Source organism: Pongo abelii, chromosome 15 (genome assembly GCF_028885655.2).
Source record: "Pongo abelii isolate AG06213 chromosome 15, NHGRI_mPonAbe1-v2.0_pri, whole genome shotgun sequence".
NCBI lineage: Eukaryota > Metazoa > Chordata > Mammalia > Primates > Hominidae > Pongo > Pongo abelii.
Genome location: NC_072000.2, coordinates 77,424,972 through 77,439,748, shown reverse-complemented (window position 1 = coordinate 77,439,748; position 14,777 = coordinate 77,424,972). Strand labels below are relative to the sequence as shown.

The window sequence follows — 14,777 nt, the reverse complement described above, 5'->3', positions numbered from 1 at the left end:
AGAGTCTACCATTCATATTTCGCAGTACTTGGTTTATAAAATTTCTGTCTAGCTCCTCATCCATTAGTCTTTGTTATTATTAATACATATCAAAGTAAACTGAGAGGTCGGGCGCGGTGACCCACGCCTGTAATCCCAGCACTTTGGGAGGCCAAGGCAGGCGGATCATGAGGTCAGGAGTTCAAGACCAGCCTGGCCAATATGATGAACCCCATCTCTACTAAAAATACAAAAATTAGCCAGGCATGGTGGCACATGCCTGCAGTCCCAGCTATTCGGGAGGCTGAGGCAGGAGAATAACTTCAACCCGGGAGGCGGAGGTTGTGGAGAGCTAAGATCGCGCCATTGCACTCCAGCCTGAGCAACAGAGCGAGACTCCATCTCAAAAAAAACAAAAAAGGTAAGCTGAGAACACCTGTACATTTCCCTCCAAATACTTCAACTTTAGCCTAAATTTTATCTCACTCTTTAAAACTTGTCTGTCTTGGCCAAGACAGACAATACCAGTGGGAGATGTACACTGGGATTCCTTATTAAGCTTTAAATTAAGGACCAGAGTAAATATTAAATAATTGAAGTTCTCATCTTTCTTGAGAGACGCTTTTCGCCTTGGTTTTTTGGCAAGGGAAGAAGGAGATGTTCCTATTTATTTCTTTTTTAAATTTCATTTATTTATTTTTGGGAGATGAAGCCTCACTCTGTTGCCCAGGCTGGAGTGCAGTAGCACGGTCTTGGCTCACTGCAACCTCCACCTCCCAGATTCAAGCAATTCTCCTGCCTTAGCCTCCCAAGTAGCTGGGATTACAGGCACCCACCACCACGCCCAGCTAATTTTTGTATTAGAGATGAAGTTTCACCATGTTGGCCAGGCTGGTCTTGAACTCCTGATCTCAAGTGATCCACCCTCCTTAGCCTCCCACAGTGCTGGGATTACAGGCGTGAGCCACTGTGCCCGGCCTAATTTTAATTTTTTTTAACTGTACCTTACAGGAGCCCCCCAATTTTTTTTTTAATTATTTTTTGAGATAGGGTCTCACTGTGTTGCCCAGGCTGGGGTACAGTGGCATGATCGTAGCTCACTGCAATCTCGAACCACTGGGCTCAAGCCATACTCCCACCTCAGCCTCTCTAGTACCTAAGACTATAGGCGTGGGTACACCACCATGCCTGGCTAATTTTTTATTTATTTTATTTTTATTTTTTGTAGAGGTGGGGGGTCTCACTCTGTTGCCCAAGCTGGTTTTGAACTCCTGGCTTCAAGTGATCCTCTGGTCTCAGCCAAACTGATGAGAGTCACCGTGCCCAGTCTTGCTTATTTTAAAAATAGCATTTTTCTGAATCAAAAGTAACATATGCTTATAACACTTAAGAAACACAGAAACACTAAAAGAAGAAAACTATTCTAATGGCCAGTGACAACCAAAATTAATATTAACATTTCCCTTTCAGGCCAGGCACAGTGGCTCACGCCTGTTATCCCAGCAGTTTGGGAGGCTGAGACAGGTGGATTGCCTGAGGTCAGGAGTTCGAGACCAGCCTGACCAACATGCCAAAACCCCGTCTCTACTAAAAATACGAACATTAGCCAGGCGTGGTGGCAGACGCCTGTAGTCCCAGCTACCAGGGAGGTTGAGGTGGGAGCACTGCTTGAACCCAGGAGGTGGAGGTTGCAGTGAGCCAAGACAGTGCCACTACATTCCAGCCTGGGTGACAAAGTGAGACACTGTCTCAAAAAAACAATACGAAACAAAACAAAACCGTTTCCCTTTCAGACATGTTTTCTATCTGCATGTATAGGCGTGTGTAAAGACCTTTTAACAGTGAGAATCAGCTAGTGTACCATTTACATTCTGCTTTCACAAATGTAATCTTTTATTACAAACATATTCTCATGCCACCAAATATTATTTGAAAATATGATTTTCTTTTAAGAGACTGGGGTCTCACTATGTTTCCCAGGCTAGACTGGAAAACCTGGGCTCAAGCAATCATCTCGTCTCAGGGTCCCAAGTAACTGGGTCTACAGGTGCGTGCCACTGCATCTGGCGTGAAACTATGATTGACTGACTGATTGATTGATTTTGAGATGGAGTTTTGCTCTTGCTGCCCAGGCTGGAGTGCAATGGCGCAATCTCACCGCAACCTCCGCCTCCCAGATTCAAGCACTTCTCCTGCCTCAGCCTCCGGGGTAGCTGGGATTACAGGCACTCGCCATCATGCCCGGCTAATTTTTTTGTATTTTTAGTAGAGATGGGATTTCCCCATGTTGGTCAGGCTGGTCTCGAACTTCCGACCTCAGGCGATCCGCCCACCTCAGCCTCCCAAAGTGCTGGGATTACAGGCATGAGCCACTGCGCCCAGCTGAAACTATGATTTTTAAATTACAAAGTAATAGTCTACTCATATGGATAAACCCACAATTGAACCTTTGCCTTATGCATGGAATCTGTATTGTTTTCCCTTTCTTTCCCCAATTTTAATTTACATTAAAATGAACATCCTACTTCACAAATATTTTCCTGAATTTCTAATTCCTTCTTTAGAATATATCATAAAAGCAAAATTACTAAATCAAAGTGTACAAACTTTTTCTAATTACTGATTTAATTAATACACACTGGCTTAGTTACCTGACAAAAAAAGACCAATCTTGACAAAGTCAATACGCCAAATGTTAATTTGTTATTTTCATATGCATTTCTTTTATTACTATGTTATACACACACATTTCAACAGGCCTTTCTCATCTTGCAAAAATCCCTAGTTCAGCTTTCCTGTGCTAAAGGATATGAAAGAAAACAGCCCTGCTGTTTTACAGTACATAACAGTATCTTCTCTAAACCCTAAACTATCAAGGCCAGAAATCATCTGACTTTAATAAGTTATAGTTCCTTTTATAACAAATTATGTATAATAATTAACTGCCTTTTCTGTTTTTAACATTTTAAGGTTTGGTCTTTTAGCTTCTAGGGCTTGCCACAGACATTGCATAACCAACCACTGATATGAGAAATCCTCAGGGTTTATTTCCAAACAGGCTCTGGCAAGTTACTGAATCTCTGACTCAAAAGCTCCTTTTACTTATACTGGGAGTCAAAGTAAACAATTTGTTTCTATATAATTGTTTGTGCGTGCTAAGACTTGAACATTAAAAAACATCACAACACAAATGAACAAGTAAATGTGGAGATCTGGCTGAATACAAACCTCTTAAACTGTCTCAAATGAGGCTGGGCATGGTGGCTCAGGCCTGTAGTCCCAGCACTTTGGAAGGCCGAAGCCAGTGGATCACCTGAGGTCAGAAGTTCGAGACCAGCCTGGGCAACATGGGGAAACCTCATCTCCACTAAAAATGCAAAAATTAGCCACACATGGTGGTGTGTCCCGGTAATCCCAACTACTTGGGAGGCTGAGGCAGGAGAATCACTTGAACCCAGGAGGCAGAGGTTGCAGTGAGCCAAGATCATGCCACTACACTCCAGCCTGGGCAAGAGACTGAGACTCTGTCTCAAAAAAAAAATAAAATGAAAGATGGATAAAAGCTGCACAAATGTGACAAAAAATATATTAAGAAAGGTTCCAGATAAGATGGAGTAAGCACCTTCCACTCTCTCTGTCCCACTGAACACAGTTACAAAACCTGGGCAGAAAGCAGGCAGCAGCTGGTTGTAAAAGATGAAAAGTAATGAGAGGTAGGTGGGCTGGGGAATTAGAAGTACTAGCAGTGAGCCGACCACTTTTTTCCCTCCACCTGTACTCAGTACAACCTGAGTGGGCATTAGCAAGACAATGGGAGCTCCAGAAGACCCCTAGTTCTGGCTTGAGGATCAGGAAAGAGGTCTCCTAACACCCAGAGAGTGTAAAAATCCAGTTGTTCTTCCTTTATTTGGAGACAGAGTCTCGCACTGCAGCTCAGGCTGGAGTGCAGTGGCACTATCTCGGCTCACTGCAACCTCCGCCTCCCGGGTTCAAGCAATACTCCTGCCTCAGCCTCCTGAGTAGCTGGAACTACAGGCGCCCACCACCACGCCCGGCTAATTTTTTGTATTTTAGTAGAGACAGGTTTTCACCATGTTGCCCAGGCTGGTCATAAACTCCTGAGCTCAGGCAATCCACCCGCCTTGGCCTCCCAAAGTGTTAGGATTACAGGCGTGAGCCACAACGCCCGGCCTTCTTTTCCCCTTTTCTCCATTCTTGTATGCCCAGTCCTCACACGATCCTGTGGTGATGGTAATGTGGGTGGCAGAAGCCTAAAATTCAGAGGGAGGGAATCCTTACTCTCTGACTGGAGGAATGTCAGTCCCGAGAGAGTGGGGCAAATAGCCCTTGCTTTATTTCTCTCTCTCCTCCCACATTTTGGCCCTGACTTTAGGAAGATAAAGTCCACTTTCGGCTGCAGGAATGGAAAAGGGAAGCCCAAGAAACCACAGGGAGATCACAGAAAGAGAGAAACTCATGAAAGCAATCTCTTAAAGCTGTTTATAAACTTGCGGGTCTATTCCCAAAGTGAGTGGGTATGGAGGTGATCCTCAACACTACACACCGACCCTGACGACAGAATTACAAATGGAACACCACAATACCAGTCCCAGACTGGTGACTGGGTGGCATATACATGGGGCAGATCTGAGCAACACTGTAAAGGCTTTGACAAGGCTGGCTGGACCTAACCCAATCAGATCAATTGGCCAATAAAACAAAAATATCAACATCCTTGGAGCATAAAAATGCTCCAAGAAGTAAGGGCAAACACTCTTAAAATGAAAGGAAAGTTTTAAGTTTCAGAATAAAAAAATGTAAAGAAGGGCTAAATAGGTATTTTAGAACTAAAAATAACCAAAAACATTTCACTGAATAGGTTTAGTAACAAAATGCAAATTTCAGGAAACTTGAAGACAGATCAATAGAAATTACCTAACCAGAACAATAGTGAAAAAAATTGGAAAATAAACAGCTTCAGAGACCTGTGGAATAAAAAGTTATTTGGTCGTCACTCCCAGGGTAAAGAGCCAGGCACAGTGGCTCACGTCTGTAATCCCAGCACTTTGGGAGGCTGAGGCAGACGGATCACTTGAGGCCAGGGGTTTAAGACCAGCCTGGCCAACATGGTGAAACCCCATCTCTAATAAAAATACAAAAATTAGCTCGGCATGGTGGCACATCTCCGTAATCCCAGCTACTTGGGAGGCTGAGGCTGCAGTGAGCCGAGATCACATCACTGTACTCCAGCCTGGGTGACAAAGCGAGACTCGGTCTCAAAAAAAAAAAAGGGCCGGGTGCGGTGGCTCACACCTGTAACCCAGCACTTTGGGAGGCCCAGGCAGGCAGAATACTTAAGGCCAGGAGTTCAAGACCAGCCTGGTCAACGTGGTAAAACCCCATCTCTGCTAAAAATTAACAAAATCAGCCAGGCATGGTGGCAGGCACCCATAATCCCAGCACTTTGGGAGGCGGAGGCAGAAGAATCGCTTGAACCAGGGAGGCAGAGGTTGCAGTGAGCCAAGATCGCGCCACTGCACTCCAGCCTGGGCGACAGAGTGAGACTCTGCCTCAAAAAAAAAAAATAAGAGAGTAAAGAATGTGGTACAGAAAAATTCTGAAGAAATAATGGTTCAAAATTTTCCAAATTTGGTAAAAGACATAAACCTAGAGATTCAAAAAGCTCAGTGAACTCCAAATAGAATGAACAAAGAAATCCTCACACAGTCCCATAATTAAACTGCTGAAAAGAAAAAGAAAATTTTGAAAGTGACCAGAACAAAACAATGTATTACTTTTAGAAGAACAGTGATTCGAATGACTGATTTTTATCAGAAACCATGGAGGCTGAAAGAAAGTAGAAAAAATGTTCACACCAAAGTAAAAGGACACATATTGATTATACATTTTAACCATGTTAGAAAAGTATACAGAAATAAATACTAGAAGGAAACAGAGTAGACTCCTACATTTGGAAAGTTAATTTTTTTTTTTTGGTAGAGATAGGTCTCACTATGTTGCTCAGGCTGGTCTCAAACCCGACCTCGGCTGGGCATGGTGGCTCACGCCTGTAATCCCAGCACTTGCGAGGCTGAGGCGGGTGGATCACCTGAGGTCAGGAGTTCTAGACCAGCCTGGCCAACATGGTAAAACCTAGTCTCTACTAAAAATACATGGGCATGGTGGCAGGTGCCTGTAATCCCAGCTACTCGGGGGGCTGAAGCAGAATTGCTTGAACCCGGGAGGCACAGCTTACAGTGAGCCAAGATCGCGCTGTCACACTCCAGCCTGCGGGACAAGAGTGAGACTTCGTCTCGGGGGAAAAAAAACAAAACAAAACAAAAAAAACTCCTGACCTCAAGCAATCCTCCTGCCTTGGCCTCCCAAAGTGCTGGGATTACAGGCATGAGCCACCATGCCTGGCCAAACATTTATAATTTCTATTATTTGAAAATGACCTTAAAAGGTGCATGACTTGTGATAATGTGTAATTTTTTCTAAGGTATGAGTCTGAAACGTGCTAGTTGGCTGAAACTCAGCAGTAGGTAACTTGGCAAAAGAGTGAGCTGGGGAGGAGAGGCTGAGAAGGGTGGGTCTGTGTCTTTCCCGTACAACCTCCCAGTGCCCCACTTCCCAAGGAAGGAAGTAGTATAGTAGAAATGGTGAGAGGGTGCATGATGGCTACCAGTTTAGGCAAGGTGTGACCAGTCACCAGTGAGTTTAATACCAGCATCTGAAGATGGCTTTATTGTTCTGTACTCCAATATGAAAATCTGATTTTAGTTATACTGTATTTTATAGGGACCATTATATCCTACAGTGTTATTTGTGAATGAGGAGATTCACAGAGGTCTTAGAGTATATTTCTTCAGTATACTGTCAATCAAAATATTAAAACCACTTAGGGCCGGGCGCAGTGGCTCATGCCTGTAATCTCAGCACTTTGGGAGACCAAGGTGGGCAGATCACTTGAGGACAGTAGTTCGAGACCAGTGTGGCCAACATGGTGAAACCCCATCTCTACTAAAAATACAAAAATTAGCCGAGTGTGGTGGCACACGCCTGTAATCCCAGCTATTTGGGAGGCAGAGGCAGAAGAATCGCTTGAAACTGGTGGGTTGAGGCTACAGTGAGCCGAAATCGCGCCACTGCACTTCACTCCAGCCTGGTGACAGGGCAAGGCCCTGCTTCAACAAACAAACAAACAAACAAAAACCCACTTAGACTGTGCTATTATATGAAAATGTTTATTTTTCAGTTACACCTTTTTTTGTTTTCTGGTTTTATTTTTTGAGACAATGGCCTAAAAAGGCATTGAAATCCAAAATAGCATGAATTATCACTAAATCTTGATAACTAATCATAATATATATATTTTACACTAATTTTTTCATGACATATAGATTCCATGCATATAAAATACTTCCAATATTTGTTTTTTGTTTTCTTTAATAGAAGCAGGGTCTTGCTATGTTGCCCAAGCTGCTTGTGAACTCCTGGGCCCAAGCGATCCTCCTGCCTCAGCCTCTGAGCCTGGCATTACACATGCACCTGGCTTCCTTTTTCTATTTTTCGAATGTTCCACAGTGAGGAGGAAGAAAACTAAAAATTAACTTATCTCTAGAAGACAAAACATTTTTTCTTTCCTAGATCAGTTAAGTTACTGTGACAGGAATACCCAACCATAAGAAGAACAGGGTGGAAAGCAAAGATCTGTGTCTCATGCTCACCTTATAGCACCTGTATTTATACAGAACCACCAGGAGGATAGTCATGACAACAATGACACTGATCATGATGGCAGCATTCAGAATTGAGTGCAGGGCTCTCTGGCCCACAGTCTCGGTATCTTCTGTGAATGGGGTATAGATTCTACAATAAAACAAACACAAAAGCCCTAGGTAAGTGTTAATGGAGATCTCCAACCACATTACCACCTCCAACACAGAATTTTCTTTTTCTCGATTCAATTCATATCTTATAAGTCACTTTTGCCCAACTCACCAATCTAGCTAAGAATTTTTAACCTGAGAAAAACAGCTACACTCTAAAATAATTGCTTCAAAGAAAATATCTAACATATGGAAAGAAGGACTTACAGGTGAACCAGACACTGGCTCCATCTAGTGGGTGCTTTATATTGAAATAATCATAATACTTCATCAAATGTTTTTTGGCTACAGCTTATTAGGAACTTGTTATAGAACCAGATTCTGCCACAGAAACCACGTGGGCTGACAAGTGGTTGTCAGAAGAAAGGTAATATGGCTTATAATTAGTGCCTCTCATCTGCAGAGTAATTGCAACTGGAGTTGTCTTAAGATAAGGTCACATATCCATCTTCCCCTTGTTTCTCATTCACAGAAAAATATTTTTATTCCAGGTGCCAACATTCCCAGCCAAAAACACTTTACTTCTGACTCCCTTATATTTAGGATGGCTATGAGAACAAATAATGGCAATGACTTTTAGGGAGATGTGTTGTGTATGGAACTTCTAAGAAAGGAGAGAATTCTGCTGACATGTCCTATGAACTTTTCTCCTCTACTCCTTCCTACTGTCAGAATGAAGGTCAGGGCTCCAGCCTGGACCCTGAAGTAAGCTAGAGGTTAGAAGCTAAAGAAGAAAGAAGGAGATTGAGTCCTTGATGAACGTGAAGCCACTATACTAATCTGGACTGCCTACCTCTGCACTACTCTATGAGAGAGAAAGTATGTGCATTATTTAAACCAATTGTTTTGATTTTCTACTAACAAAGTTAGAAACATCTCTGTAAAAAGCCAGACAGTGAATATTTTAAGCTCTATGGGTCATATGGTCTCCAGTGCAACCACTCAACTGTGCTACTGTAGCGTGAAAGGAGCCACAGACAATGTATAAACCAGGGAGCATGGTCACATTCCAATGAAAGTTTATTCACAAATTTGTGAATAACTTGTTATTACACCTTTGTGGAAAGGTAGCAGACAGATCTGGCCTGTGGCTGTAGCTTGCCAATGTTTGTTCTATAATACGTTGCCAAACCTAACCCTAACCTATACAGATAATATTCTTCAATCCCTCTAGTTCTAACCCCTGCCCTTCATCTGCTGTCTTAGATGCCCTCCCAAAAGGCTAAAAGTTTGGCTTTCAGAACACCATGTAGTTTTTCAGACACTTCACAACTTCAAATTCTAAAACTCAATTAAAACTCTTCTTTGGACCCCATGAGAGTCCTAGAGATGGAACTAGATGACATTTGAATCAAGCATTTTTCTTGGAGGCCAAGGGCTGACAACAGCAGCACCGGGAAATCCACATGACAGCCCCCCAAGAGTCTAGAGAGTGCTGGCTTGAATTAGTTGTTCATCCTTTGAATTGACGATTTGTTTGGCCATTTATTATACACCTCACCCTGGAGACTCAGTACCCTCACAGGCCTTGCAATAAAGAAGGAAATCAGGCATTAAATAAACAATGTAAATAAATATATATTTGCAAATTGTGACAAGTGAGAAAAAACAAGTTGCTATGAGAAAAGATACTAAGAAGGACTTAATCGTGTTATGAGAAACAGGAATGTTATCTTTGAGGATTTAACATTTAAGCCAATGTTAGATGTGAGTTCTAAATTTCAAAGAATATGTCAGTATGTTCAATTCTTTGCCTTCTACTTTTAAACTTAACTTCCTTGTAAAGCAATGTTTTTCGATTACCTACTCCACCCTACTCATTCTGATCACCTGCTCCACCCTCATTTCAATTACCTGCTACCTGCTCTGCCCTGACTCCTGCCAAAGCACTCACCCCATCATTCTCTTTAAATTAGCCAGTCGGAATTAGTTTAGCCTGTGCAGTCTAACCCTAGCCAATAGGCGAAGAACACAGCAGCAGGGACCACGTGTGTCAGGGATAAGAACCCTTTCCCCTCCCTTGTCCAAACGTGCGCTTGCCATTGTTCCATCTGAAAGGGTGCACCCTTCTATATAGAAGTAACTTGCCTTGCTGAGAATTAAAAGGAAAATTTTATATTCGAGTGCTATTTCTTTTGCGGCACCGAAACTTTATATATAACACCAAGAGGAGGGGGATGACAGGAATTTAATCCACCAAAGTTAGAAAAGGAAAGAATATTCTAGGCAGAAGAGCAATGGGTGCCCAATGGCCCTGAAGTGGAAAAGAATTTATGTGTTCAATTCAGCATAACTTCAGCCCTAACCAGTAATACCATACAGGAAACATACTTCTGCAGTGTTCCTTTTCTCCACTTAAAAAAATGAAGTAATAACCCCTCGCTCTCTCAACTGCTCCTGACCATCACAGAGGATGGACTCTCCAGCTAAGTCATGCCCCTTCGATGCAGAGGCCTTCAAGGTGATGATGACATGCTGTAAAGAAAAGCCACACTGGCTTTGAGAATAATAAAACAAAACTCATACGTACAGCTGCCCATCCTTCCGGGTATAAAAGCTGACTGACTTAATGGTAGCCACGACCACCACCATGCAGAGAGTCACAGGGACAAAGAGCATGATCACATGCTTGGCGCCATATTTCAATGTCAGCTCCTCATCTTCTTCCTCATCTTGCTCCACCACCTGCCGCGAGCTACCCTGGGGTCGTCCATTAGATAATGGCTCAGGGTGGCCAAGGCTCCGCCTGTCGTTGTGCTCCTGCCGTTCTCTGTTGTCATTCTATAAGCACAAGAAAAACATTTTCAGTAAATCAGATTCCCAGCAGAATCAAGGTAACGGTTAGACCTGGGATTAACAACAGACCTGTCACTATGAGTTCTAAAAACCTGAAGCAAGATAAAACAATGTACAGGAAGTATGCAGTTTAAAAGTCTAGATTATCTATCATTGTTCACTGAAGGCATTCAGGTCCTCTCTTTTACCTGGGTCTTGGCTTGCTCCATTCTCCCTGTTCATCCCAACATAATACAATTGTATTTATCTTTTGAGATGTAGCTGAAATACTGACACCTGCATGAAACCTTGTTTATTGGCTGCAGCTCCAAACAACTTTTTCAAACTCAGCTTTCTGTGATTTCAAACCACTTATGCAAGGAACTATCTTACCTTAATTAATAAGACTTTAAAATCCTTGTGTCAGAGGCGTTTGGACCAGAGCAACTCTATCTTGAATAGGGGTTGGATAAAATAAGGCCAAGACCTACTGGGATGCATTCGTAGGAAGTTAGGTGGTACTCTTAGTTACGGGATGAGATAGAAAGTCAGCACAAGATACAGCTCATAAAGATCTTGCTGATAAAACAGGTTGCAATAAAGAAGCTGGCCAAAACCCACCAAAACCAAGATGGTGAGGAGAGTGACCTCTGGTTATCCTCACTGCTCACTATACGCTAATTATAATACATTAGCATGCTAAAAGACACTCCCCGCCAGCACCATGACAGTTTACAGATGCCATGGCAATGTAGGGAAGTTACCTTGTATGGTCTAAAAAGGGGAGGGATCCTCAGTTCTGGGAATTGCCCACCTCTTTCCCAGAAAACTCATGAATAATCCACCCCTTGTTTAGCATATAATCAAGAAGTAACAGGCCAGGTGCCTGAAATCCCAGTACTTTGGGAGGCCAAGGTGGGCGGATCACTTGAGGTCAGGAGTTTGAGACCAGCCTGGCCAACATGGTAAAACCCCGTCTCTACTAAAAATATAAAAATTAGTCGGGCATGGTGGCACATGCCTGTAATCCCAGCTACTCATGAGGCTAAGGCAGGAGAATCACCTGAACCTGGGAGGTGGAGGCTGCAGTGAGCAGAGATCGTGCCATTACATTCCAGCCTGGGTGACAAAGCAAGGCTCAAAAAAAAAAAAAAAAAAAATTGGTAAGGTTGAATAAGTGACACAATCAGATGTTTCATTTTTAGCAAACTTGATTGAGTGGCAATGAATGAGATTTCTAGCATAAGGAACTAGCATTGGTAGAGATAAGGAACACAATGGAACACAATAAGATAAACAGGCTGGAAGAGAGAAGTACTTTAGTTAGAGATATAACCAGGCAGTTAAGTCCAATGGCAGTTACCAATAGGAATTTCAAGCTCAGAAGAGTCAGAGGAAGTCGCTGCTCTCTATAGCCTCAGAAATGGATGAAATCTCAGGCCTCAGAAATGGATGAAATAGCTGTGGAGGGAAAAATACAGTAAAAAGATGACCAAGGAGAGAAGTGTAAATAACCCCTAAGCTTAACCAGCAGGTGATGTCAGAAAACCAGAAAACAAGATTAAGAGAATAGAGGAGAGGGAAGAAAACTCAGGAATCAATATAACTAACAGAAGCCAAAAGTGGAGCACAAATCAGAGGTGTCATCAACAGTCTGGCAGGATGAGAGCTAAAAAGACCCTGAATTGACAATGGAAGTTCATCAAGGGTTTTACAAAAGTAAAACAGTGAAGAGGGAAGTCGGATTGAAATGAGACGGGATAATTCCCTTGACCTCCACATGGTTCGGAGCGTGGCTCGTTTACTCAGCCACCACACACTCAAACCCCTTGCAAGAGAGAGTGTGCAAGCGAGTGAGTAAGTGTGGGAACCAGAGTAAGCGAATGCAGGAACCAGCCAGTTGCTCCTCTCTGGCAGGCGCAGGCTCTATGCAGCCATGCAGCAGCATCCAAGTGTGTTACAATCAATGCTCCTTCAACTCGGCCATTCGGGGATGGCCAGGTGCCAGCCAGCTCAGTGGAGGGTCAGGGTGGCAGCCCCTGCCCTCTCCTCTTGGCACCCAGGTTCTCTTCCAGTGTCCAGGAATAATCAGATCGCATGAACAGATTGAAGGGTAGTATATGCAGAAAATTGTATTGCACAATGGAAGTGGTTCTCAGCAGGATGGGGAGTTGAAAAGGGGATGATATGGGAAGAAGGTGATCTTTCCCTGAAGCCAGGCCATCTCCGGCTGGGCCTTTTCTCCAAAGCTGCACCATCTGAAGTTAGCCACGTCCATCCATAGTCTCCAACACTCAGCCACTTGTATCACCAACACTCAGTGGCTTGTATTTCCGACAATCAGCCGCTTGTATTTCCAACACTCAGCCATTTATATCCCTGACGTCAGCTGCTTATATTGTTCTGCCAGCTGCTGAAATCTTTTTTTTTTTTTTTGAGACGGAGTCTCACTCTGTTGCCCAGGCTGGAGTGCACTGGCACAATCTGGGCTCACTGTAACCTCCGCCGCCTGGGTTCAAGCAATTCTCCTGCCTCATCCTCCCAAGTAGCTGGGATTACGGTGCCCACCACCATGCCCAACTAATTTTTGTATTTTTAGTAGAGATACGGTTTTGCCATGTTGGCCAGGCTGGTCTTGAACTCCTGACCCCAGGTGATCCACCTGCTTCGGTCTCCCAAAGTGCTGGGATTATAGGAGTGAGCCACCGCACCCAGCCCAGCTGAAATATTTTTATGGGCACAGGATAGGGGCATGGCAGGCCAAAGAGACAACATTTGGGTGGGGAAAAATGGGGTCAGCTGTTTTCACTTAGGGTCACAGTTTCAGGTTTAAGGGTGAAATTTAGCCAGGAGCCCAGCCCTTCTGTATCAAGGTCATAAAATCATAATGGGCTGGAAAATAACTGAGAACTGAGAAGGTAAAGGCAATCATTCTTCGAAGCAAAAAAAAAAAAAAAAAAAAAAGGTGGAAGGGGCTTGCAATAGAGAGGGATTTAACTTGAAAAACTTTTTTTTATCCAAACCCACCAGAAATGAAGACAAAAAAAAAACCCAAAAAACAGAAAAGGTTATTTTGGAGCTGTTAGAGACTTGAGCATACCTATCATGTCACAGTGTAGACTGAAGATTAGAGGAAGAGACAAAGTGGGGATTAAAACTAACGGAATAGGTTAAGGGATAAAGGAGGGTGCTATAGTTTGAATGATCCCCTTAAAAATTCATGTACTGGAAACCTGGTTGCCATTGTGGTAGTATCAAGAGGTGAGGCCTTTAGGAGGTGATTGGGTCATGAGGACTCTGCCTTCATGAATGGATTACAGGTTCAGTATCCCTTTATCTGAAATATTTGGGACCAGAAGTGTTTCAGATTTTGCATTTTGGAATATTTCCATTATACTTACAGGTTGAACATACCAAATCTAAAAATCCAAAATCTAAAACGCTCCAATAAGCATTTCCTTTGAGCATCACATTGGTACTCAGAAAGTTTCAGATTTGGGAGCACTTTGAATTTCAGACTTTCAAATCAGAGATACTGAACCTGCAATGTTGTTATCGCAGAAGTAGGTTAGTTATCATGGGAGTGACTTTGTTATAAAAGCAAGCTCTCTCTTGCCGTTCTGCCTATCCACCATGGCATAATCCTCCTCAGGTGCTGGTACCATATACTCTTGGGCTTTCCAGCCTCAAGAACCATGAGCTGAATAAACAAATCACCCAGTCTCAAAAACAACAACAACAAAAAGAATTTAAAAAGATACAAAAAAGAAGAAAACAAACAACAACAACAAAATAAATAAATAAATAAATCACCCAGTCTGTGGTATTCTGTTATAGCAATACAAAATGAACTAAGACAGAGGGGAACAAAAAAAAGACCGAGGCTGGCGTTATAAAGGCATGGTGCGCTCTCCTTCAGTCTGGAGGTCAGGATTTCTCTTCAAACAGTTATGAAGACCCAAACCCTATGAGAAATGAAAAGGAAACTATTCTAAAGCATAAAAGGTAGAAATATATACACCACCCATCAAGAAAGGTTATTCTTGCTGAACTCAAGTCACCAGAGTGGCTAAAGCCCAGTAGAATGGAAATGGTTATATGGAAGGTGAGGCCAAAGGGACCAGAACATAG

General features: G+C 43.0%; 1 protein-coding gene across 10 annotated transcripts in view; it reads right to left on the bottom strand.

The window, feature by feature from the left end:
• Positions 1-14,777, bottom strand: part of PSEN1 (presenilin 1) — a 79,594-nt gene that overhangs the window by 33,960 nt on the left and 30,857 nt on the right. For all 10 annotated transcript variants that reach the window (XM_024231237.3, XM_024231238.3, XM_024231241.3 and 7 more), the window contains 2 exon segments: positions 10,402-10,652; positions 7,710-7,851 (listed from right to left, as the gene is read on the bottom strand). In XM_024231237.3, coding sequence (XP_024087005.1) covers positions 7,710-7,851; positions 10,402-10,652 — 393 coding nt within the window.